We start from the raw sequence: 26581 nt of genomic DNA on the forward strand, positions 1-26581 counted from the left end.
GCTACACTGTGGTTAACATGGATTTAGTAGATTTGCAGCATTAAGTGGCAAGGGAAAGGGAAAATGCTTGAAGCTGGATTGGAATGTCATTCTGAACTTTACTGCCTGAGTCATAGATTGGAGGCAGACTGGCCCCTTTAAATGCTGGAATTAAAACACATATAAGAGACCCAGAGGGCTCTATTTTCGTGCCCAGCGCAAGTCTAGCACAGACTGGCGACCCGTCAAGTGTGTAGACCACCTTTAGCTCAAAGTCTCCTGGGACAGGCTCCGGATCTGTGTGATCAACAAGATGTAGTTCTGGAGATTGGTTTGGTCTCGAGCTCGGAATCAAAGTCATTTTTACTTGTCTTGTCTCAGGCGGACTCTGGATTTTTTTCGAGACCAGGCCAGTACTACTGTGATCAGAAGTGAAACAACAAATTTGCTTAGATATGACATTTATTTTATAGTACTTGTTTCAAAGCATAATTTGTTTTTGTTGCAAATGTAATGACAAAAATAAAGATACTGCTCATTTTGTTCTTTTTTTTTTGGGGGGGGGGGGTGTGATGTTTCATTGATATATACAGTCTTGGTCTTGTCGGTCTCTCTAGTCTCAATAATGTGTTGGTCTCGGTTGATGTGGTCTTGAATACAGCACTACTAACTGGCATAGAAAATGGATGGATGGTATATATTTATGGAGTGGTGTAGAACCTTTCTTAGTTGCGATATTAGCTTATTGAGAACCAAGATGTTATATTATACTGTACATTCCATACCTAGCTCGACAACAACTTAACCAAATTGCTTGAAAATGTCAGCTTTTCCCCAAGCCAAACTGCTAAACATGATTCCTACAAAAAATGCACTTGATTGTGGAATTTCTGACTTGCTAGATTAAAGACCAAAGACCCTAAAATAACTACTATGACGTTTCATCCGGGAACTTTAAAATTCGAAAAATCCCATTTTGTGTCCTAACATGAGATTTTGAACGCCTTTTAGTATCCAGTAAGGAAGCAGACTGTCAAGTATGGAAAGTGTTCCCAAAGCCTTCTAGCTTTCAGCAGCATCCGCAAGGTCTGACACAGGCTTACAATTAGTCAGTGCATTGAGCAACACATAAACAAAACTCACATCCTCACACTTGTATTGTTTGAAACAACATGTCTGACAGATGGTATATTTCCCCTGCTCAACGAGCCTGTGTGAGCAGCGATAATCACCCCGTGGAGTCATTTGCCGATGAAAATGACTGGGTGTGGATCATAAAATAATGGAGGTAATAAACACTGGCTTTGTTGAAAGTCATACAAACACATGGAGAGTTGTCCCAGCTGTGTCTTTCCTGGACTGACATAGACCAGCTGCCTCCAAACAGCACAACAGAGAACATTGTTCAATCAACGATATTTTGCACAAAAAAAAAATGGCATCCTTATTGAAGACTGTTCCTTTAAAGGGGAAGTCAACCATAAACATTTCTTGACAATAATATGTTATATGTGACCTCACTAGTCTAACTAAACATTCTAAATAATGTTACATTTGTGGAATATGAGTTATGAAGCAAAATCCAGACGTTTTTATCCATCTCAGTGGCCATTTTGCCATTTGCTGTCGACTGAAGATGACATCAGTGTTGCGCAGGTCTCAGGAAACGACCAATCACGGCTCAGCTGTTTTCTGAAGCTGAGCTGTGATTGGTTGTTACCCGAGACCAGCCGAGCAACTGTGATTTTCATTTTCACTCAGTAGAAAGTGGCAAAATGGCCGTCTTGTGATATCGATAAAACTGCTGGATTTTGCCGCTTAACTCATATTCCACTAAGAAAATATTAACCAAAATGCCATCACCCATATACACCCATGAAGACTAGTGGGGCTGCATAGAACATATTGTTGTCAAGAATTTTTGGGAGGCTTTCTAATCCACTTACATCTTTAAATAAAAACATACGGTTAATGGTTACAGTATATGGACAAAAGTTTTGGGACAGATGGAATTGAAACTTGAAGAAACGACGACAGTCTACATGATACTTTGAGTGTGTCAATTTTTGTGTTTTCATCCAGACAAACATTTTTTAGGTCAGAGGTCATAAATATTAGAGTCTTTATTTTTGTTTAGGTCAGATTTTTTCTGTGCCAAACTCATCTAAGCAAGCCTTTATAGGCTGTCACTGTCATAGGCGGTGACAGTCATGCTCGAAAAGAAATGGAACCCCATTTTGTAAAATAGCTAAGACATATATTTGTTCATTTTAATTTGTCACCTTGTTGGAAAAAAAAACAATTAAGAGGTTTTGTCCATACAGTGCATAAATTCTAAAATCTGTGATCACTGAGGGTAACCCCCCCCCCAAAAAAAAACAAACAAAGTAGTTGAAATGCATATCTTGCAGGATTCATTTGGAATGAAATGCGCACAAACCGCAGCTACTTTGCTAAAGATGCAAAAGAAAAAGAGATGCGCCTGCATGTGTTTACAACACACGCACAAACTAAATGTGGGCTGAGAGGATCCAGCACATTCAACAATGTCATCCAGTAAGCCTGCATTATGTAAAATGTGGGCAAGCAACTGCTTCAGTGTTGTGCATCACATTCAGCACACTGAGTCATGGGATTCCTTTGTGCAACGGCTACAAGCAGCAACAGTTCCAACCGATACACTACATGAAGATTGTCCATTAGAGCGTGCTTAACCATTCCAGTACATTAAAAACATGCTCTACATATTAACATTATTCTGCAAGAGTGCTGGCAAAAGCAATGTCAGTCTTCAACCAACATTAGATATAAATATAAAGAATTATAAATATGAACAAAGAAAATCATTTTGAAACAATGGCAAGTGCGGTGTTGTTTGTTGTGTCCTCATCATTCTTTCAGCCTTTTCTAGCTAATTGGATATTGATTTAATGTTGTTCCATGCAAAACTGCGGTTGCGTAACCACTTCCATACGGTAACTGTGGTTTGAAGGAGTGACTGTCATGAGTCATGACTGACTCATATCAGTTTTGATGTAATCATGGAAGCATCTCCTCAACAGAAACACTGCACAATGTGCACATCCTAACCAATACTTTGCTATTCTTATTTCTGCAAAAGCACACAACCACACATCATGCAAAGTTTGCATCAGCGTTGCTTATTTCTCCATGTCAAAACAAGAATCCTCTGGACATTGATTAGCAAAGGATGTAGATGAAGTGAGGGTTCAAAATGGCGCATTTTTGAGCACTGTACCAGCTGGTCACAAATAAAATGCGCATAGGAAACTGGTGAGGTTCAATATCTCCAAAAAGTTTAACCCATTCAAACCCAAAACGTGCAAACAAGTTTTTTTTAAAATACTTTGTCCTTCACTCCCCCAAAACGTACTTATATGTTTTTAATGTCCTTGTTGATGTTGTTGTTTAATGCAAGAGCATACAGAAGGCTTTGATGCAGCTTCTGACATGAAGAGGTGGCTAAAAGCAATGGTAGTTATTACAAAAAACACCCAGCAGATGGCATCAGATTATAAGAGATCAGCCAGGGCCATATTGCAACAAGCTCTCTTTGCCAGTGTTTTCACCAGGAATGTGAATATTGATGACATTTTTGTTATATTCTAATGCTAATTACTGCTTAACAGAAACATATACAAATGTGCATTTTTCCTGATGAAATAAGAGATTCTATTTTTTCTTTTGGTAGATTCCATGTTTTTATAGCAATAGAACACAATATTCTGTGGGATGGCAAAATCAGTCAAAATCCAGTAAAACAGCTGGGAGCGAAGGGGGTTGCTTCAGCGAAAATGGCTGGGAGTGAATGAGGAACTAATGTCCTAAGGAAACCTTGGTATCCAGCAGCAAAAATCATATTAGCAAATGTTTTCCTTTTATGACATCCCCTCTCATAAATCTTGGCAATTTTCTGATATCCAATTATTATTAATACATGGACATTATAGGTTTTCACATACGTCTGACTAAAAAAGGCAAAAGTACTATACTTCAAGTCAAACCACGAATCCTTTTTAAAATAATTTTCTTAACCTCTTTTTTGGTCATACCAATCTTCTTCAAAGCCTTTAATATGATTATGCTTTAATAGGAACCGGTTTTTGAATGCTGGCGGATACAATACGCCCAAGGGTGCTGATATTTATCATGTCTACTCCATTCACAATTAGCTCTAGGCTTATTTAAGCACACTAACCCTACATTAGGCATTTATATTTTTCAGAAATCATATCAGCCTCCAAAAAGACCAAATCATTAAGCTAAACAGCAAATCATTATTAAGACTTCATCCTGAAGCATTCTGTATCTATGTGTTAACGGAATCATCATTTACAGCCTTCATTTCCTTGTTTACTGAGTGCTAGGAATACAAATGTCCAACTTGCTTCACTGAATAATGCAGAAAGCTTCACATGTAATTGAATGAGTGGATACAGTTTTACTCACATTATGGTGTTGTCCCACAGTGCACAATGGGGGTTGAGTGTTCCCTGAAAGACACAAAAAAGGCCAAATGTTTACCAAACTAAAATGTAATTAAAGTAAACGATGACAACAATTAATCCTCATTATCAACACTATCAGAACTGCAATTAACCTATGACACAGTGTGTTTGTCCTTCAAGACATTGTGTCATAATGTCATTGAGAGATCTTTTGAAGACCGCATTGGTCTGACTGGCAACTTACAAACACTTCATTACCTAGAGAATTTAAAATAAAAGTGTGACATATATATGAATTATATAATTATCAAACTCACAGTGCTTGTAAACGAGTTATCTAACATGCTGAGACGCCAAAACTGTGAATATTGGCTGGTGGGAGATGATACATGTTAGTTTGTTAGAGTGTGATTATGCGCTTACATTGGCCAGGTGTGCCAGTTCAATCTCCAGATGAGACTGAATGGCCTTGGGCTCCGGCCTGACAGTGACAGCAATGACCTTGGAGTTCACAACTGTGTGGTTCCTGAAACGCACAAAAAAAACCAAAAACAAAACAAAAATGACAGAAGGAATAAATGTCATTGTTTGAATTATCCTGTCTCCAACACTTTCTATTACTTTGTGAACTCGACAATAACTGGACACCTTAAACCTGCACAATCTAATAAGAATCCAGTACAAGAGCAATATCAAAAACATTGCCTTTAGAAGGATAACTATAAAAGCATATTTGTAGACAACTGTAATGTATCATTTTGGACAGCTTTTGTATTTTCTCATGCATTCCAATATAGAAGTGGACAAAAAGCACACTGAAAGCTCTCCCTGATCTGGTTGTTGGTAACTGGCAGTTTCATTAACGCACTTAAAGCGCAACTAGGAAATGCCACATGCGGCCCTTATTTATCTCATTTGCCTATAGTGGTTGTTCATTTATATGTGCCCTGTGATTAGCTGGCGACCAGCCTCGAGTGTACCCTACCTCTCACTCTAAGACAGCTGGTTAGCCTTCAGCTCAACCGTGAATCTAATTAGAACACAACTGCAACCTATGTTTTGCACACATGAATAGTTATCTATTATTTGTACAGCTTCCGTTCACACCTGCATCTACAGTATGTATGTATTTATGTGCAGTTTCCATTGGCATCTGCATGTATAGTATTTATTACTAATGAACAGTTGTCAAATACAATGCTGCTATTCATTCTACTCACTCTTATTGCTTATTGAGAAAATATGCATATAGATAATGTATTATTATTATTATTATTTTTTACCTTTGGCAAATTCTGGTCCAGAAGGTAAAAACCCTGCCACAGTTTGGCTTTAGCCCCTTGTGCTAGCTAGCTAGCAGGTAACCGAGCACCCAGGGAGCTCGCTAGCTAGCACCTAGGGCTAAAGCAAAACTGTGGCAGGGTTTTTACTTTCTGGACCAGGATTTGCCACCTCTATTTATATGTTCTTAATAAATCATGAATTATTATGATTTTGGAGAAAACATCTTGGTATGTTTGATGCAAAAGTTGTATATAATGTTCATACAATTATTTAGGAAACAGATACATATGCAATACTTTATTTCCATAAATTCCTATCTGTGTTCACATTTTCAAATTATCATGTCTGCAAAAGTCCTAAAAAATGACCACAAAAAAAACTTTCAGAGGTCTGCTTGCAGTTCGGTATAAACATACTTTGCGTGCTTTGATCATCCACAAGGACTCTAGTGATTACTGCTTCCACAATGTAGTAATTTTAAAGGGAATGAGAGTAGCCGCTTTCATCGGCTGTGTTCATGCCCACAGCAGCACAAATGTTTCAAAGTACACTCGTCTGCGAAAATACCAAAAGAAAGAAAACTCCATCCATGCACATAGTGCTAGCATTGCGCTGGGCACGAAATAGAGTGCTAAACTGTTGTTTCAGTTTGGTGAAGAACTACACCAAATTGCATTTTGTTTGTCTTGCAAATTTTTTATACCAGAAAACCAATACATTGAATAGTTTGAATTGTAAAGTCCTATTTGCAGGCAAGTATAACATTTTAAATAAATGTTCTCGCTAGACCAGAATGTTATTCTTCCTGTCCAGTTTTTTTTTTAATAATTCACACTCAAATACCATGTTGAAAGTAAAAGTACATATTACACAGGAAAAAATTGCCTTTTGTGTTAATAATGTCGAAATTAAATATGACAGAAACCAGGTACAAATCAAAGCCAGTAATGAACATGATGCTTATTTGGCTCCTCTCTTTTCAAAATGTGCTATTGAAGTGGTGTTTCAAAAATCATCACCACCAGTGATTTTACGGTTAACTGAATAGTCTCGCTTTTTGAGGAGAGGCACAAAGGAAGGCTGTCCTTCGAACACCAGTGGAGCTAAGAATATTTTTGTCAGACCTTTTTTTATATGCTTTCAATCTCTTTTCAGAACATACTGTAAAATAGATATCAATGGACTTTTTTATGAAACTGTGCAGTGTAACACTCTGAGTGCACTTGAATGACTGCATTTAGAGGCAAGAAGTTACCGTGTTCTTTTTAGAACTTTGCAAGCTTGACATTTGGCCAAAGGGAACCTCCTTAAGTCTGACACTTGGTTTTGATCAGCTTATCCTGCTGAGAGGTTTCACTGTCACGTCTCACTGACAGACCTACACACTAAATTCAGCAGCTCAACATCAGAATGGCAATCATCTGGTCATCGCAATGACTGCTCTGTCCAAGGTTCAAGAGATGACTCGACAACAGGTGTTTGATTTGAAAGAGGACACTGCTCCCCTTTTTAGGAACGTTAGACCTAATTAACTGATTTTTTTTCTTCATACAACACAGGCTGTTCATGTGATATTCCCTCCTTCCTGATGTTTTATTTTTTTTCTTCTAAGCAACACAGGGCGCTAATTAGTGCACCGTCAGGCTTTCCATTCTGTCTCCCTCTATATTGATATTTTTCGTGTTTCTTGGATGGATTGTGATTGTGAAGACAAATTGCTTGTGTGTTTTTACACGGCCAATAAATCCGATTCTGATTCTGAAAAACAGCCAACTTATACACGGTGTTCTTACTTTGGTGAAGGTAGCATGAGTCCAAGGGTCTTGTAAAGAACGGTTCCTAAAATGAAGACAGGGGATCCCTCCATGTCTAAAGGGAAACAAGAGGTAACAATAGTTAGTTAGTGGTATAGTTAAAGGCGATGCAACATTTTTTTTTTACTATCAAGTTTTAGTAGTTTATTTGCTGTTTATTGCAATAGAATGGTTGAGGCAGGGATGCAACTTTATGTATCATACTATTATGATGATGATTATTATTAGGGTTTAATTTTGTGACAGGTATTTTTCAACTTCTACTCTTCCAACATGTGAAACTTTGAAAACTCAAAGAATGAGAGCAGTTGTGGTTAAGAATGTGGTGCAGTTTCTTCTGTAGGCATTTATTCTTCGATATCTTGCAGTTTAGGCTGATAAGAGCAATTAAACTAATTGTCAAACGGCCAGTGATTGATAAGGAAGCAGGAAATGCTTAGCTGACTGTGACTGAATAAGCGCAACTCGTCAGATTGGCCTAACTCCTTTGATTGTGTTCAGAAATTGGCCACAGTGTGATTTTTATTTTCCATCTTAATAATGGCCTCCAGGTATGTCATTATGTAGTCAGTCAAAAATAAACTCAGCGGGCAATGAAATGAAAAATAGGAAAGCCACTGCACTGAATAATATATCTGAATAAATGTATGATCAAGAGATTATTTCTATCACTAAAGGAGTTTGTGTGAAATATTGGGAGACCAACCTGCACTTTGGGAGACAAAGAGGGCTTTTGGGATGACCACCTTATCTTCAGAGTTCCTAGCCCAGTCCACCATGCCTTTACGGCCCTTCATAGGGAAGTTGATGTCAGTCATCACTGAAACGGCTGGAAGTCGCTGGATGCTGGCCACTGCACAAATAACACAATCAAACACAAATGTGTAGGTTAGATGAAATCAAAGCAGTTTGTGTGAATTCAAGTCCTTCTAAAATTCCACCTGACACACTCTGGACTGGTCGCCAGACAATCATAAGGCATACAATTCACACTCACATTAACAGTGTGGGCTCTATGTTAGTTGGTTAGATTTAAAACAAAACAAACAAACAAACTCAACTCTACAGTTCATATTGCATAAAAAAAAATCGGATACACGTCACATATGGGAAAAACTAATTAATTCTGAATTAACTTGCAGTGTGAACAAAACCTAAAACCTGGATGAGAAAAAAAAACATAAAAAAGTCTGCATCCCTTCGTCCGATCCAAATTATCAGTAAATGTCCATAAATTTACAAATATTTTCCAGATGCTAGATTATTTCCTTTAACCTTTCTGTTTTCTTTGTTGGCACCCAAACATTAAACCATATGCTGCAAAAAAATATGAATGATGAATGAGTACATGTTTTTCCGGAAATACAAAACTGCATTTTTATCGCATCCTCCGCCCAGTTGAACGTAAACACAAACAATGGAAAACCAAGATTAACTCTACACAGGCTGAGAAAATTTAACATCCCATTACCTGGCTTTCCAAGTGGATACAATAAAAATACAATTTATACAACTAATAAATCTCAGCCTTTAAAGCAATAACAGCTTAAACCAACAGAAATCATTTTGACGATACGCCGTCTTATAATTACGAGACGAGCATTTCTGTAATTTCTGTCATGCCGACCAATGGCACCTCATTTGGTGCTTTATCACAACGTTCTCAACTACTCAATTTACTCAACTCAGTTTTTCAACAACAACAAAAATCTCAATTTAGACAAATTTTTGGGGATGTTTAGTGCTGGTACTTTAACAAGTTTCCTTTACTAATGACTTTTTAACCACTTCTGCATTTCGGAAAGCTTGAATTTGGTAAGGCACTAGCAATTCGACAGATAATATAAATGGTTCTTCTGTGGGATTTATGATGGAAAATCATTAGCAATCACAAGTCCTCTTTTTCATGATTTAATTTATAGCTTGTGCGTCCAAAATCCAATTTCTGACAAACTTAACCTAAGTAAATCACTTTGAATTCTCATTCAGTAACGTATGACAACTGAAGGGGGAGCCCTGGAGCAAAAATAAAGAATATTCTTACTGTTGCTTAAATTAAATGTGCTCCCAACAGAAAAGTACATAATCCGAGCGAGGACTGGCACCTGACAACTAGTATACACGTAATCTCCTTAATCACTCTCTGCTTTTCTCACCTCCCTGTTGAGGCGCCATAAAAGGTCTGTCCGTGCACCGCAGCAATTCTCCAGATCAAGCAAACGAGCCTCGGCATTACAAGTGGAGGATAAAGCTGGCCTGTTCTCCACCTGCTATCACAGCCTGTGCCAGTCAGGTGCTGCTTCAGAGAGGGGAATGTGAGGCTAATCTCCATTGATGCAAAAGCTCCATTGTTTGTCGCTCTTTGCCAACAATACCATTTGGATGCTGGCAAGGCTCCACGCTGGGATGAAGACTGTGACGGGGAAGGCGTGTCTGTATGTTCGGGATGATCCAGGAGCGGCCATGAAATCACATTGCACCAAGTGTGTAAGAAGGTGCCAGATGCTGGGTGCGGCAGCGGTTTGGGTGCCTTTTTAGTCATGGGGCACAGCATGAAAGGCAGCACTATAGAGGAGAGGCTTGCTTTTCACAGCGCGGGGTAATTCTGCATGTAAACAGGGCTTTGCATCTGTCCGATGGGGCTCGGCGACACAAATAAAGCAATCATTTAGGATTGTGATGCGATTCAGTGCACCGAGAATGTGGTTCATTTTCACATGAGGGAATGATGGCGCTGCTCATTATGTTTGAATGTGGCAATAATGCACTCAGCCTTAACTACACTACTCAAAAAGTTGTGAGAATTCAGGATTAACCCAAAATGCATTCTAACCTTTCCAAGTAAACTGAACTTGACTTTGAACTTTTAAATGCACGTGTCATGTGTCGGTTCTGTGTGTGTTGGGTTTGTGCTTGTTATGGGTGTTCTTGGTGTTTTTTGTCTTGTGTTCTTGGTTACTTCCCTTGTCTCGTTATGTCACCACGTCCACCTATGTGTGTCTTTCCTTCCCCAGGTGTGTCCCATTAGTGTTGGTGTATTTAGTCTGTTGTGTTTGTCCAGTCGGCGTGGGTTCATTGCCTATGTTATGCGTGGAAGTTTGTGCGTCAAGTCTTCGTCACAGCCAAGTCGTCTTTGTCACAGCCAAGTTGTCTTTGTCACAGCCAAGTCGTCTTCGTCAGCCAAGTAGCCATTGTCACCGCCAAGTAGCCATCGTCACCGCCAAGTAGCCTTCATCACCGCCAAGTCATTGCCACAGCCAAGTCATCCTTGTCACTGCCAAGTCGTCCTCGTCACTGCCAAGTCGTCCTCGTCACTGCCAAGTCGTCCTCGTCACTGCCAAGTCGTCTTCGTCCCAGTCAAACCATAGCCCCAGCCAAGTCATAGCCACTCCACAGCAAGTCAAATCAGGTCCAGTCACGTCCTGTCCAGTCATGGTCTCGTTATGTCCTGTCCAGTCATGGCGACTAGTCTTGTCATGTCCTGTCCAGTCATGGTGACCACTCTCGTCACGTCCTGTCCAGTCATGGCGGCCCAGACTCGTCACGTCCTGTCCAGTCATGGCGACAAGTCTCATCACGTCCTGTCCAGTCATGGTCTAATCACGTCCTGTCCAGTCATAGCAATTAGTTTCGTCATGGCGACCTGTCTGGTCACGTCCTGTCCAATCATGGCGACCCATCCTGTCCTGTCCAGTCATAGCGAACCGTCCAGTCATGTTCTGTCCACTTATAGCGACCAGCCTGGTCACGTCCCGTTCAGTCATGGTGACCAGCCCGGTCACGTTCCGTTCAGTCATGGCGACCAGTCCAGTCACGTCAGTCAAGGTTGTCTGCTCACCGTTTCTCTATGGTTCATTAATGTACCACGCATTGCACTTGATTCCTGTTTCGCCGTCTTATTCTCTTGCATTTGGATCAGCCGTTCCCCATCCACTCACGTCCCGCATGACAACATTTGTATCTGTTCAATTTTTCAGTACTTTTCACACAACTTACTCTTCTCTAACAAGGAGTTGAATGACAAAATTTGTATTATGAAATTAGACCAAGACAGCACAGAGCAAAGAATGCAGTGCCTCGTCATTGCGAAACTTAAGCGTCTATTGAGTTTAGAGTAGAGAGACAGACAGAAAGGCATACAAGTGGACACCTTTTGAAATGTTTGGGTCGCTTCATGGATCAAACACTTGTCTTGCACCTCCTTGTTAAAGAAAAATAAGTTGAACAATTGGACATTTTCATTCATTTCATAGAGAAGGTAAAATTAGGTTTACTTAACAGTTACGTTCATCCTGAAATTTCACCTTCAAGCCTTTGGGTGCTTTTTCTCACATGGTTTCTCTGTGCTCCATTTTTTCATGTTGTACTAAGGATGTTTTTATTCCACAAAACTTTAGATTGACTTTTTATGTATGAAAGTGCTATACAGTATAAATGTTTTGTAAAGTTTGATGAAATATGTTTTATGAGTAGCAAGTTTTCTAAAAGTTGTCGTAAACCCTAAAGTCATGGAACATTGACTTTATAAATTATATGCATCCGACTCAGTGGAATGTTATAAATGAGCGGGCCAGGGCTAAAATGTCCTTCATAATCTCTCAGCGTGTCCAAAGTGCCACTTTGTCCTTTAAGTGCTCATCAGAATAGAAAAAGGAGCTGGAGTTGGGACGCTTTTGTGATGAGTAGGCCTCATTTTAAAGTGTGTTCTTTTGGCAAAGTCCATGTCAGATTCACAATGCTAGCTTGTTAACTAGCTTTTGTTAATCCATGACGTAGTAAATTGCAAGCAAAGCCTTCCAGTTGCCCATCCAAGAATTTTAGACTGTAATGTCATGTGCTTTAATGCACTGCCTTTAGCAAAAGCCTGTAGTTTCACTGGTGTTTTTTACTTTACAGGTAAAAAGCTAAGGCATGGTAGAAGTCAGGAAGATGTGATTTTGACCTCAAATATGAGACACAAAAACTTGAAAACTGACAACTCACAATGAGGTAAGAAAAGGAGAAGTCAACCCAAAAATTATCTACATAATATGTCCTATGCAGGCCCACTAGTCTTAAACACGACATTCTGATTAATATTGTGTTTGAGGAATGTGAGTTAAACAGCAAACATTTTATTTATCTCAGAGGGCGGTCATTTTGCCATGCTGATCGTCAACTAAAAATTACATCACAGTTGCTCAGAGATGACCAATAATGGCTCAGCTTGCGAATGTCACATGACCAAAGTGAGAAAACAAGGGAGCCGGGATTGGTCATTAACTGAGCTCTGCACGCATTATTAATTTGAATGTCATGTTCATAGTAGTGTGGTCAAATACAACATATTGTAGCGCAAATTTGGGGAAAATAAATTACATGACTTGCAATGACATCACTGTCTTAAAATGCACTGTAATCTAAAAAGCGAAAAGAAGTATTGTGGCAGAGTAGTATAGTCATTATTGTCTCAGCATGAGGATGAACTACAGTTATTTTTTTTTTACTAAAAGCAAATTTAACCAAACTATAGGCTAATCAAGAACAAGCTTCAACCACGTGTACGTTTTCCAACTCTGATTTGAGAACACATATTAATGCTGTTAAATGAAATCCAATGTTCTCTGAGCAAAGGAAGGTACTGTATGAGCAACAATCTTTTATTAATATCCTTCAGGTCAAGAGGTTGCGACAAATGAGAAAAAGCATCCAGTGACTCATCCGATGCTCGGCGACCAAGCGTGTCCAATTGTTCAGTCAGAAGGACGAATGACTGCCATCACCTGCTCTGTCTGGTGAGAAGCGGAAATTATTGATCTAAAAGTTTCCGGTAACTGATGTATGTGTCATGAATAGTTGCGGAGTATACTGACTCGTATTCTAAATGAATTTAACAATGAACACTTAAACGAAAACATGCATTTTATACCTACTGTATATTCTGCAGCGCTCATATGCTTGGGCTCAAAGGGGAGTATCAAATAGTATTTTGTTTTTTCCTATATGACTGTATTTGCATTAGTCCTGTTAAATTATTATGAGTTCACATTGTTACAAGGCTGCCATGAGCAGTGCCGTGGCTGGTTTAGGGTTAGATATTTGACATAATTTTTCTTTCTGGGTTCTTCTGTATGGTTGGTTTTGTAGTGTAGACTATAATCAAAAGTTTCACTTTTCTGAAACACAAAACCTGACTGAATATTAAAATAGGTTCAAATAAAGCCTTCGTAAAGTTACCAAGTGCATATTTATGTTTTTATGTGTTTTTATAAACGTCCCTTTTCCTTTAAATGTACCTTTCAATCCACTGTCAGTGTGCTATTAACATAACATGAAAGCTGTAATTGTATTGTCAAATACGGTTTAATGTCATCCTGTCAAGTGTCAGTGCTGGGTTCATGTAAAAGCTGCTGGAGTGTCATTAAGCCCAATTGGAGGAACAACGAAGAGCGAATAAATGTTCTAACAAATTAGCAATTAACGCACAAACCTCTTTTTGTGTCCATTGCTCAATTTGTGTATTTTTTTCCCAATGCTTTTTTGGGGGGCCTTCCATCCATCATTAAGGAAAATCATGCACCATAAAGAGCCACAGGGTGTCGAGTATTTCCCATAAGTGGGTCAAACGCTGGCCACTATAAAGAATACAAGCTAGGAAGAAACCCGACCCCTCTGGAGGAATTGCCTACCAGCCCAGCTGTTCATACTCACGCTCATTTGCATGAATAAATCAGGACCACTGTTCTATTATTCTATCCCAGCGAGGCGGCATCCATGGCTGACTGACAAATGAAATGCCACAGAGACCTGCAATCATCCAGGAGGCAGCGCGACACAATCTCAAAGAACCCATGAGAACATTAGCGAGGAGAAATATTGTTCCAAGACTTATATCAAGAGACGTTTTGTCTCAAAGAAGGGGAGGTTTAATCTCCACTACGAGCATTGGTGCATTAAAAATGGTTTTCAAGATCATTACAGCTTCAGTGAATAACTTGTAATTTCACTTCTGCTTGATAACATTCTATCAGACACACCCACCACAATACTCTCACACATCTTGTTATTGCTGATATTGCGCTTCAGCACAATGATATGCGCTGTGCTGCTCTAATTACATGGATTGCAGCATCACAGTTCAACGGCGAGAGCACATTTGCCATCAATACGCTATTAACATTTGATTACAAGATGACCAAATCCTTCATTAAAAGATTGCAAAAAAAAATTTTTAATGACTACTGAATGCTTAAAAGCTTATTTAATTAGAAATGCATGCTCAAAGACCAACAGTAACTTGCAGTATACTGTTTTGTTCAAAAGTACAGTAGATAAAAGCACAATTGGAGCACTGTTTCTTATCCTTAATTGAACCAAGGCACCAATTGTACATAAGAGAAATCTCACGGCTCACCACTAAATTCTGAAATAATAATGATTTGTCTCCATTTATTTAGTCCGAAATTGCTCAACTCTGAAATTTGGCCACCTACAGTATTTGTTGCCTTTTCAAGATCAGACAAAATTGGGTGTTCTCAGTGGAGTATTGTGGCTGTGAGCCACACTTCATTTGGTATGCAGTAGTGCAGTGCGCAGTCAACCAACACATTTATTGTGTATGTGAGGCTGGCGGGGCACGAGGTGGACGGTTGTTGTGTGGCAGGTACGTCAGAATTGAAAAATTTCTTCCATTACTATGTGTTTTGGTTGGATCAGCATGTGTAGACCAGGACTTGTCTCCATGCAAACAGCCTGTAGAAAAGAGGTCCCCCAATTGTCAGGGAAAATATGTTCTTCTCAATAATCTAGCTGCTCTAAATGCATATTATGTTCTTATGGCTCTTTGTTTGGTTCCAAATCCACTCCTGATTTATTTATTTTTGATTTATTACGTGGGTCATGTTTTCTCAATTATTTAATTGTATGTCAAAATGGAACTAACATTTTATTTAAGTTTTTTGTTTTGTTTTGTTGGGTTTTAAATGAAAGGGACATTCTGGTTTGAATATTACAGTATTATCACATGTGGCCCGATCAACTATTGGTATCTTTTTAAAATTTGTATTTGAACTAATGGAAGACTTTTTTGTATTATTTTTACCTGTTCATTATATGTCACTGGCATAGATAAATAAACACAGAAAAAGTTATATTTATAAATAATAATTTTCGGACAAATGAGTAAAATCATAGCACCCACTAAGAAGCCACAGCACAATGGATAGGGATCAATGAATTAGAGTGTAGTTGGGAGCTTCACATACTATCATAACTCCATCAACCCCCTAAAAATTTCATGAATTCATCAAAATTGATGCAAGTGATGCCATTTCTTGACAATACCAAGATGGAAAGTAGCTGACTGACCAATATTCTGCACACACACACACACAAAACAATCACAATGTATGCGATACAATAATGATAATAATTTGCATATAGATTTAGTCCAAATGTAAACATGTGTCTGTCAAAAAAAGTTGCTATACCATTCATTTGTGGAATGTGTGTTTTCATGAGAATCTAGCACATTTAGACCCCAAGCTCTGTTTTATTAAACATTATAGATCCCCAGCAGTTTTTCCTCCACATTGGGCTCCACATACCATTTCTCCTAAATTAATGATAGCTGTAGAAACAGAAGCTCGGAGGCTCACTCTTACCCAAGTTCCCAGTCATCAAATAAGCATTGTGGAAATCCTTCATTCCCAATCCAACGATGTGGATGAATTCCTCTATGACCTGCATGAGCTCCACCGCTCCGGGATAGATCTGTACGAGACAATAAATTATTAAATAAATTATACAGAAAGCACCTAATTTTCCACTCTGCTGCTCTGAGTTCACACACACTCAGTCTGTCTGTGGGGAAACAATGTGGGGAATAAAGTCAAAACAAATCCAAATAAAAATGTGATTAGAAATAACCCTGTGGTTAATGCTTAGTGAAGCAGATGACTGTGCTCTATTCTAGTGCTTGCATTTTAACATTATAATTGAATGTATAGCATGTTTTAAAATCCTCCCCTTTAAAAAAAATGTTTTTATTGAATTTATTCAGACATCATTATGATCGCCACAAAGTAAAAAACACAACCCCAAAAAACACCAACATTAGGCCCATGCATGCAAATAATTGTAAAAATTATGCAAAATACATGTACATATAATGTCACTTTTTTTTTGTTAAGAGATAAAACAGGTTTTAAAATCATTTTTTTTAAAATGCACATTGTATTACAGTATTTGGATTTGCATATTTGTGTAAAAAAATCTTGCAAAGTCTTTAAGTATTTAAGCATGCAAAGCAACAGGTTCTAAATAAAACCACATTTTCAAATAATAAATTATAATCGTGTTTCAGTTCAGAACTTGATTCGTGTCAAATCTGTCAGACACTTTAAAAAGTAAGTAAAAGTAGAAAAAAAGTCAGGTCTTTAGATGCTCTTTTATGACATAAAATACAGTATAAAAACTTGTGTTGTGATTTCACACGATACGAAAACAAAATTTCTAATTTCTTCTTAAATAAATTTCACAAAAAAAGGTGTAGATCAATTAGTTTATTACATTAACTACATACATTGCAGAAAGAAACATTTTGATTAAAATAAGACAACAACAAATAAATACACACACACACACACATATATATATATATATATATATATATATATATATATATATATATATATATATATATATGAATGACAAGTCCAAAGAATTAACAACGCCAGAGAATTATCAACGCAATCAAATAAGGGCATCCAAGTCTTTAAATGAAAGTAGATAGTTGATGTGGTTCTTTGTGGTCAGCACCACAGACAGCTCCAGAAGCTCAGCCATTGACACTGGGGGCGCAGCAAGCGATTTCCTCCAGGTCAATAAATCAAAGACCCGGCAATCCCATAACTGCCCTCGCAGAGATGGACCAAGTATCCAGGCTGCTCGTCTATACACTGACAGGTCAGATCTAAGCACAGGCTTTGACAAGGGACCCCACCATCCCACCTCCCCCAGTGATGTTGTGTATAATGATGCTTGACAAATTCCCAAAGCGTCAACTTTAAACAAATAGCTTTACTCTAACAAATGTGTGAGCATAAAATGAGGCTCTCAAGCAATTCAAAAAGGCCTTTATGTGGCATTTAGCAATTAGCACCTCACTCTGAGTTTATAATGGGCAAGCACCTGAGGCAGAACTCCCTGTCGTCTAGATCCCGTGTGTATGTGGGTGTGCGCGTGTCTGTGTATGCGATGCCGCAAGTGGATCAAGTTGAGATCCTCCAACACACGAGAGTCAAATCAGTAGCGGGGGCTGGGTCGGGGAGGGCGTGGTAAAAAGAAGAGCACATTGCATCGCCCCTTCCGGCATGTTTGACGCACAGCGGAGTCATACGTATTCCACTAGTCTCCATGGCAACTGTAAAGATGTGAAGGCAGCGCAGGGAAATGGCTGCAATGGAGTATCTTTAGACAAAGCTCTTGCTTCCCTCGCCATGGTAACAGTGACAGGAGGTGAATATATAGCGATCCTGCACACAGCCAAGTCTACAGCCAGTAAAACCTCACAGTGAGCTGCTTTATGAGTTTTTTTTTTTTTTTAAGCATCCTCAATGCACAGCGTGTGGGCGCTGTGCTAACGGAGTGACATGCACTCATTAAGGCAACACAAGCCAGCAAGTGTGAAAAATGATAACTGTGAAGTCCCGGCATTGTCTGTCGAGAGCAGAATCGAGTGCGAACGTCAACTTGGCGGAAATGAAGCAGCGACTCTTTTTTTTCTGCATTTCCTCAAATCTGTCCCTCACTTTCTCGGATGTATTTTGCTTCAGTGAGTTTCAGTGACAGAACCAAGCAAATTACGGGCCCTGTCAAACTACAGCTGCCATGAATAGATACTTAAATACAGTCTATACGGGCAGCTGGGACCAGCTGTCAACAGCAAAGTGAACTAACTGGATTTTCGTTTGTGTCAGTGCAAGTGTTACCTAATTCAGGTGGATCTGGCAGCGGCATCAGAGCAGATGCCCTCTCCAGACTTGCAGCTATCACAGATGGCATCTTTAGTCTCGGTTGTGTGTGTGTTTTCGGAGGGTTTCATCTCAGACACAAACCGCCACGTTACGGAGATGACATCTCTTAAAGCTCTGACATGGGCGCAACAGAAGATGTAGCCGGGAGCATATAATACCGCAGAGACTGTTGATATATTTTAAAGGGAGGTTCAAGACACACCTTTTTAGCAAGGTTATTTTAGTTGACGAAAATAAACTGAAACAAAAATTCAAAAAACATTTTCGTTAACGAAATCAAAGCTAAAATGCTCTTTAAAAAAACGAAAACTGAAACTACATTTTATGTTTACAAAACTAACTAAAACTAACTATAGCAAATATGGCCTTCATTTTAATCTTCGGTAATTAATTTAATTCATGAGCCTTTGGTGTTTATTTTAAATGTGATCTGAAGTACTGTATATTTATTTCAACATTAACCAAAATAACTCTGCCTTCACGTGCTATGGTAAAGATGGACCTTACCACTCGGACACTTCTAATTACGACTGAGTTTTGTTCATGTGCTTTTGTTGTCGTAGCAACAAAATACACATGGCAGCTGACGTCGCATTTGCTCGTAAAACCAAACGATTACGGCAAATAATGAGTTGTGAAGGACATGACATTGAATTGTCTATGCTATGTAATTGTGTAGATTCTAAAACAACCTGCTAGTGGACGACAACACCCCTATGAGTGTTAATATTTCTTGCCATTCACGAATCCTGCAGCACTCTCCGCCATGTTGAAAACTTGAAAGGTTCATAATTTCGATACTTGAAGGCAGCAAGTAGCAAGGCATCTAGCAACAGCCAATAGAAAAGCACCTTCAGATGACATCACTCCTTGGAGACAATTTTGCGTGTTTGACTTTTGGCTCCAATGCCTCAGCTTGTATGTTTTTCATTTAACTCAGCCAAAATGCAACGCTAGGTAAAATATTATTTTTGTCATTTTACCATGGTGTTTATTCATTATGCGCACAAATAATATTTTTTTAAACGAAAACTAATATTGAAACTAACTAAAACTAAACTAAAACTAAGCATTTTTTAAATAACTAAATCTAATCAAATTAACAGAACTGCCCTGAAAACTTACACATTTTTTTTAACTCAAAATGAAATAAAAACTAAGTAAAATGAAAATTCCAAAACTATAATAACCCTGCTTTTTAGTTTAAGTGAGCTCATTTACTTTTTGAAAATTGATTAATCTTACTGTCTTTTAATTTTTAGCTCCTTTTATCATATTGTCCTTTAGCTTTGCTTTTAGTCTTTTATTTTGTTGTTTTTTAGCTTTCAGCTCTTTTTATTGGGGGCCCCACTGCAGTCAATCTAGGCTGGGGGTCACTGGGACGGCAGCACTCCGTGTGGCCGTGGGCTGCCATCCCTTTCAGTATAGATGAGCTTTTCCTCACATGGTTTCTCTGTGCTCCGCCATGTATTTTTACATAGTTCTCAGGTTGTGTGTGTGAGTGTGGGTGTGCTCATAGGGGACGTTGACGGGAGGTTTTGGGTTTTGTTTTCATATTGTACTATGGATGTTTTAATTACACAGCACTTCAAATGTGATTTTTATGTATGAAAAGTGCGCTATAAATAAAGTGTGATTTGATATTCTTGATAAACAGCGTTGCGAGAGAACCACAGCACACTTTGAACCACAGCACATTACTGCAGCACTGCATCCTGTAATAATAAGTGATTTTCCCCAAAAACTGCTCATTTCCCAATCTTGCTCGTGAGAGACCCACAACGTGGAAGACTGACTTTTAGCTGCTGCACTATAATCAATAAAACATTTAAGGCCTGAAGTGCAACAGCGTGCTATAAATTCAACTTAAGTAATGGTCTAATCACACTAATTGCCATGATTTGTATCTGCTATGTGGAACAATGTGCAGAATAGAAGGCGCCTGCAGTGCTTTTTATGGCTGGGCAAGTCTCTGTGGCGCTGCTGCTGCCACCAAGTGGCGATCTGCGGAAGTAACCTTCAAAACGAGGCCACATGCGCTATGAGGACACCTGCTAAATGACCCCTGTGATGCAGAGCGTTATCTAAGCACAAACCTGACTTTTATTTAAGTCCATGGATGGCATGGCACAACAGCGCGTGCGTTTTTAAGTGCATAACACTCATGTGGACCTGAATTATTCACCGCGACATGCCTACCTTCTGTGCATCCTCCCATTTCTCCTTGTTATCCTCCTCCAAGAGATTGCTGATGATTTGAAAGAAATTCTGCGGAGATATAATGACAGGAAACATGATTAACCTCATCACACTTCCCTTTACCCTCAGCTGCTGACTAACACCATTCAAATGAGCAGCGTCTTCGGGGTCATAGTAAATCTGTGAGATGGGGCCAACAAAATACAAAGTCTCCTTGAACGCACCGCTGCAGCTTGCAGCAAAATATTGAACGCTGGAGGAAATAAGCACAAGTTGCAACCATGGGGGGGGGGAACAGATGAAAGGGAATGTTTGAGCAGCTGGGTGCATTGTCTTGTTCAGCGGGAGAGAGGCGGGAATGCTTGGGGTGCTTGCCTGCAGTCGTAATAGGACCTCGGTCTGATCCTTAGTCTTGTTATTTCGTCTGGTCCACAGTGTGCCTGAGGGAGTGTCGCTCTCTCTCTCTCTCTCTCTCTCTCTCTCTCTCTCTCTCTCTCTCTCTCTCTCTCTCTCTCTCCCTCCCTCCCTCCTTCTCTCTCGCTCTCTATCTCTTGACACAGGCTATCTTGTTTTCTACTTGAATGCTTATGCTCCCTCTGGTGGTAATGTGCCCACTTTAACACTGCATTAGTGCAGAGACGCGTCGAGGGGGGTGAGGGTGGGGGGAGGGGAGGCTCCTGGCTATCTGACTGCTCTGCTACCGGCCCACACACCCCAAAGAGCTCCGGTAATAACCGCGGACACAATGCTTTTCTCATCTCGCAGATTTTTTTATGGTGCAAAAACGGCTGGATGGGCTCAAGGTCGCCTGTCCACGTTTGACGACAAATTCCCGTAGAATATTAGCTGCATTCATGGAGACGACATGTGATCAGTAAGGTCTGAACATGCCGGGCATTTCAATGACTCATTCATTTTTCACATGCCTTGAAAATATGTCATGTCGTTTATAAGACACCGGCTATTTAATTTGACATAAAATTAGGCATACACTAGAGTTGGGCGATATGGCCAAAAAATAACATCTAGATTTTTTCCCTCAGTCATTCTGGAGGAATACTATTTTAATCAAAGTAATAAACACGAAAACATTTATTTAAAGACACTTTGATTTATGAAAAAAATCTTGAACAAATTGTTCAGACAACAATGTATGACAACAAATAATTTACTGACTTACACGTAACATCCATAGATTGTGCAAATAAATATTCATAGCTTGTGCATAACTTGCTTAAATGCCACAATTAAGTTAGTAAATATTTTAAACACATCTTGTAAACCACCCATACAGCATTCCATACACATTAACATTTGGATATAAAAGAATTTAAGAGCAGCTTTTAATAATTCAAAAAAAGAGTGCATTTATTTATACGCACCTCCATTTCACAATTTAGCAAATTTTCTAAATTGTCAAATTTCCAATCTTATTTCAGAGGTACATAGTAGATATAAAGATTTCAAAACTAGGACTTTTGTGAAAATGAGACCAGGATAAATCATTAAGCAAAAACGAGTTCATGTGGCCCCTCACTGGGGTGGTGGCTATGTTCAGAATTAACCGAGCACATTCAAAATCATGTTAAATCCGAGTCAGCACACTGCTGCCACAATTTCAAGTACCTCTGATTAACCCCAAATAAAGTTCAACTGGGAGACACTTCCTAATAATTTTGTTGTTACATCTTACAGCACAAGCCATGGCCCGCAGAGAGCTTCCACAGCTTCAGAAGGATTTCATTGCTCAAAAGTATCAGCCAGGAGAAGAGTAAAAAAGAATTTAAAGTTAAATACACCAGGGAACACAGTGAAGACAGTCACCATCAAGAGAAAAATGTGCACAACCGCAACATTACCAAGAACTAGATGTCCCTCGAAAATTGATGACAAAAGGAGAAACAACTGGTCAGGGTGATTACAACATTGGAGGAGCTGCAGGAAATTCTAGCCACTACTGTACTAGCAGTCGAGTAAACGTGACAACAACAAATTTCCATCTTCATATGTCGGGGCTATGGGGCATGGAACCACAACTGAAGGATTATTTTAAAAAGGAAACATCGAAGCCTGGCTAGATTTTGCAAACACATTTGAAATGTCCAAATCACATATGCAAAATGTGTTATGGGCCCAATGTTGAACCTTTAGGCCGTAATTCCAAAACAACATCACAGCATCATGCTTTGGAGCAGTTTTTCTTCAGGTGGCACTATATGGAGTGAATTATGAACAGTTTCTATCTAATATCTGTGGGGTGTACACAGGAGATGTCCTCGCAATCTGACAGAATTTGAATATTTTTGCAAAGAAGAGTGGGGAAATAGTGCAACATAGATGATAGACTCAAACCAAAAAGGCTGAGTGCTGTAATGAAAGTCAACGGTGCTGCATCAAAGTATTAGCTTGAGGGTGAGTGTATTTATGCATCCAGGTCATTGTACATAAAAAAATAAAAAATAAACGTAAACGTTTTTAATGGATCATTATTTTCCCTATCCTCAACCAATGCAATTTGTTAATATGACGGGATTTGGCCGAAAATCAAATCAACAAACATTGCTGCCCATCGATTTCTGTTTTAGTAAGCAGACAGTGAGTAAATCACACGCGTATGCTGGAGTGAGCAGAGATCCTGAGGCCTGACAAGGGTGTCTTTGAAAGTGACACGGCTCTGAGGACATAAATTATCTTATTGAAGATGGAGGTGGAGCTTTAGCTATAATCTCCATCATTGACATAAAGAGGATCAGGACTGCAGTCAAGCCCAACATGATGAGATGAAACAGCTTAGGCTGTGGAGGAGACTTCTTAATACAATGCAGCCACGGGCTTGTTTGTCAGCCATTGTGCTGCCTCAGACATTTCTCTAATATATGACAGCGTTGGCAGTGAGAAGATCACTATCTGTTTTTTAGTCCCACATAACACCACTAGCTTTCTTGTATTAATTAGCTTTTGAACAGCAGTCATTTTGCCATTATAAAATATGAGCGGGATTACACTGGAAGTTTGTGGAAGAGTGGTGCAGGGATGGGCATAATACGACATTATTTAATATAATTAATTGTTAGGAATTAATTTGTAATTGTTTCAGCAGAGGCGCTGGCTGCAAAAGATAAAATAAAATACCTGCACGTCATCAGAAGACGGCTCATAGCTGGCCCTCTTAAAGGTTTCGGTCACATTGCGCAGGATCTCCACAGAAGATAGCAGGTCGCCGGCATAAAAGCTTTTCCTCTGCGTGAGGTCCAGCAGGTTTTTGGTCACCTGGGACATCCCATCCCCCGCCAGCATCCTCTGTCCCTTTGCGAGGTGGCCCTGGACCTCCAAAAACAGGAGAGGACAGAACTTGAGGCATCGGCGTCCTTCACATTTTCAACTGACAGATTCACATTGGAGGAAATGGAGTGCATGAAATATGAAAAGAATGCTTATTTTCTCAGAGACCTTTTAAGTGACACTTTATATTTGAGCCAGACTCGATTGCATTGTGCCTCACAGATGACTGAAATGAGCCAATGTGAATAAAAGGTGTTAACTGGAGCAGAAGATACACGTTTAGGCAGAAATTTCTAATGAAAAACTTAACTTGCTTTCTTTACGAGCGCATGAAATACGCAAATAACAATGGCGGCATATGTCCAAATAAAGTTTCTACAAATGTATTAAACTGTAAATTATTTTTGAAAAATGAATCTCATAGTAAATATTATAGAGCAAACTTGCCATGACAGTCGGGGTTCCTTTTCAACAATTAGGTTGATAATCTGCATTGAGAAGTAGCCTTTCCAAAAGTCAAGGCTGCATGGAAAATCCCAATCAAAATGTGCACACAAAAAAAATAAAAATAAAAATAAAAAACAAACAAACTAATACATAAAAACATAAAACTGGAAGTCATAGTAAAGTGTTTGAATGACTGATTCGTATCCAAAGCTTAGCGAAATTTTACTTTAACTGCTTCTCAATTATTTTTTTGTTACGCCCTCCTCCAGGGAGAAGAAAATATTTCACCCCCACCACCTGCCAACTCTCTGCCACGACTATAAATAGTATCATTTGTCTATAAAATTGTTCAAAGTACCCCTCTGCTTGTGCACTCTCTGACAATGAGAGCACCACTGCCACCTACTGTAGTGGATATGCAATTACACTTTATTCTAGTAGGACAAAAACAAAAGTTCCCTGGGGCCCAACCCCCAATTTGAAAAGGACAAACTCAAATCTGGCCAGGTTATAGACAATTTGCTGCTTCACTGTATAATTCCTAAGAGGTTTTGAAATTAAAATCCAATTCAGTTTAGGAAAAAAAAGTTATAAAGAAGGCATAAAATCTTACATTTGTTGTTGTACATTGGCTGTAATTTTGTTCTATCAGACTGTGATCTATCGGAGACTGTTTTTGCCCCAAAAAATTAAATGATTTCACATAAAACACGAGGCATCGTAACTTAAAAGCGGGCATGTTTTTGGATGACTTGTGAAAGGTATTTTTTAATCAATGGATTGAAACGACTAAGTCGTAACTCCTTTGAAATTCTGGCACAATCTAATGTTTCTATAGCAAAATACATTATCACAGCGCAACATGTCCTCCAAGTTTGGATGACTTGACACTGTTTTAGAGACAATTTGTTCTTGGGTCCAACGTAATTGTAGTTCAGCTGTTTACATCCAGTTGATTTAAGTCCAATACACCAACAAAACACAAGGGATGTGTGAGAAAATGAAGACAATTTATTACTGAAGGATAGATGGCAAAACGTTCTCTTTCCCACTCTATTGAAAGAGCTATGTTCGGCCACAGTGCAATGAGAATGGATGATTGGTGGGGAGAAAGTGCCGCGGGGGGGGGGGTGCATTTTGATGTATTGGGAACAGAGGATGTGGGAGGGAGCTGACTTTGCACCTACTGATTGCTGCAAGTATCTGAATTCATTTGTTATGCATCGCGCATAGCTCGGCTGCTCCCAGAAGGCCATGCCACGGTGATCCAAAGAGCAGCGTCGACTGGTCGTGCCTGCGAGACGGAGGGAGGGAGAGAGGGCGACGGATTTGGAGAGGAGGAAGCGGCGGGGGAGGAGATAAGAAGGGCGATGAGGATGCGGGCGCGGAGAGTTTAGGGGTGGGATTAAGACCAAAGGCGGGTTGAATGACAGGAGGGTGCAGCGATGTCGGGGAGTTGGAAACAGGAAATGAAGGGAAAAGAAGAGAAGAGGACAGACATATTAGTTCTTTTCATGAGATATTTAACAATCCCCTTTTGTCCAGTTCTGCAGCTCATCACTCACTATCAAAATTTGATGCTGCGTATTCAATTATGCAGTGCATGTGAGAGTGCTTTTTAAATGTATTAGCAGTAAAACCCGAGTCCCGTGACTTGTAATATATGCATCACGTCTTGTGTTATTAGTGCAACATGCAAACTCAAGATTGGTTTATTCAAGCATGCGGCACTGCCGCCGTGGTGGCTGACAGGCAATGGAACGGCGATCCAGAAATAGCAGAACCACCCAATATCCACCCACACGGTCGTGCGCATCCTACATAGACGGTCCAACATCACACCTTCCCAGCTGTCGACCTGCTGGAGTGCACTTCACAGATCACCCGGCCGCTCGACATCCCGAGGAAAACTCCCACGGTAACAAAACATTTCCCTTGGCGTCCCTACCTCGCTTAAACCTTCGCTGTTGCTTGTTCTCGCGTTTTCCACATGCCAACAAACACACACACACACACGCACACACACACACACACACACACACACGCACACGCACGCACACACACACACACACACACACACACACACACACAC

The 26581-nt window shown here is 39.5% G+C and overlaps 1 protein-coding gene across 7 annotated transcripts in view; it reads right to left on the reverse strand.

Moving 5' to 3' along the window:
* adgrb3 (adhesion G protein-coupled receptor B3) overlaps window positions 1–26581 on the reverse strand; it is a 134605-nt gene that overhangs the window by 37066 nt on the left and 70958 nt on the right. For 5 of the 7 annotated variants that reach the window (XM_077581537.1, XM_077581539.1, XM_077581538.1 and 2 more), the window contains 8 exons: window positions 25676–25783; window positions 23893–24089; window positions 20761–20829; window positions 16189–16297; window positions 8253–8399; window positions 7526–7601; window positions 4872–4974; window positions 4450–4493 (listed from right to left, as the gene is read on the reverse strand). In XM_077581537.1, the coding sequence (XP_077437663.1) occupies window positions 4450–4493; window positions 4872–4974; window positions 7526–7601; window positions 8253–8399; window positions 16189–16297; window positions 20761–20829; window positions 23893–24089; window positions 25676–25783 (853 nt within the window). The remainder of the gene's footprint in view (window positions 1–4449; window positions 4494–4871; window positions 4975–7525; window positions 7602–8252; window positions 8400–16188; window positions 16298–20760; window positions 20830–23892; window positions 24090–25675; window positions 25784–26581) is intronic. The other 2 variants (XM_077581536.1, XM_077581535.1) reach the window with 1 other exon arrangement.

This window comes from Vanacampus margaritifer, chromosome 12 (assembly GCF_051991255.1).
Source record: "Vanacampus margaritifer isolate UIUO_Vmar chromosome 12, RoL_Vmar_1.0, whole genome shotgun sequence".
Taxonomy (NCBI): domain Eukaryota; kingdom Metazoa; phylum Chordata; class Actinopteri; order Syngnathiformes; family Syngnathidae; genus Vanacampus; species Vanacampus margaritifer.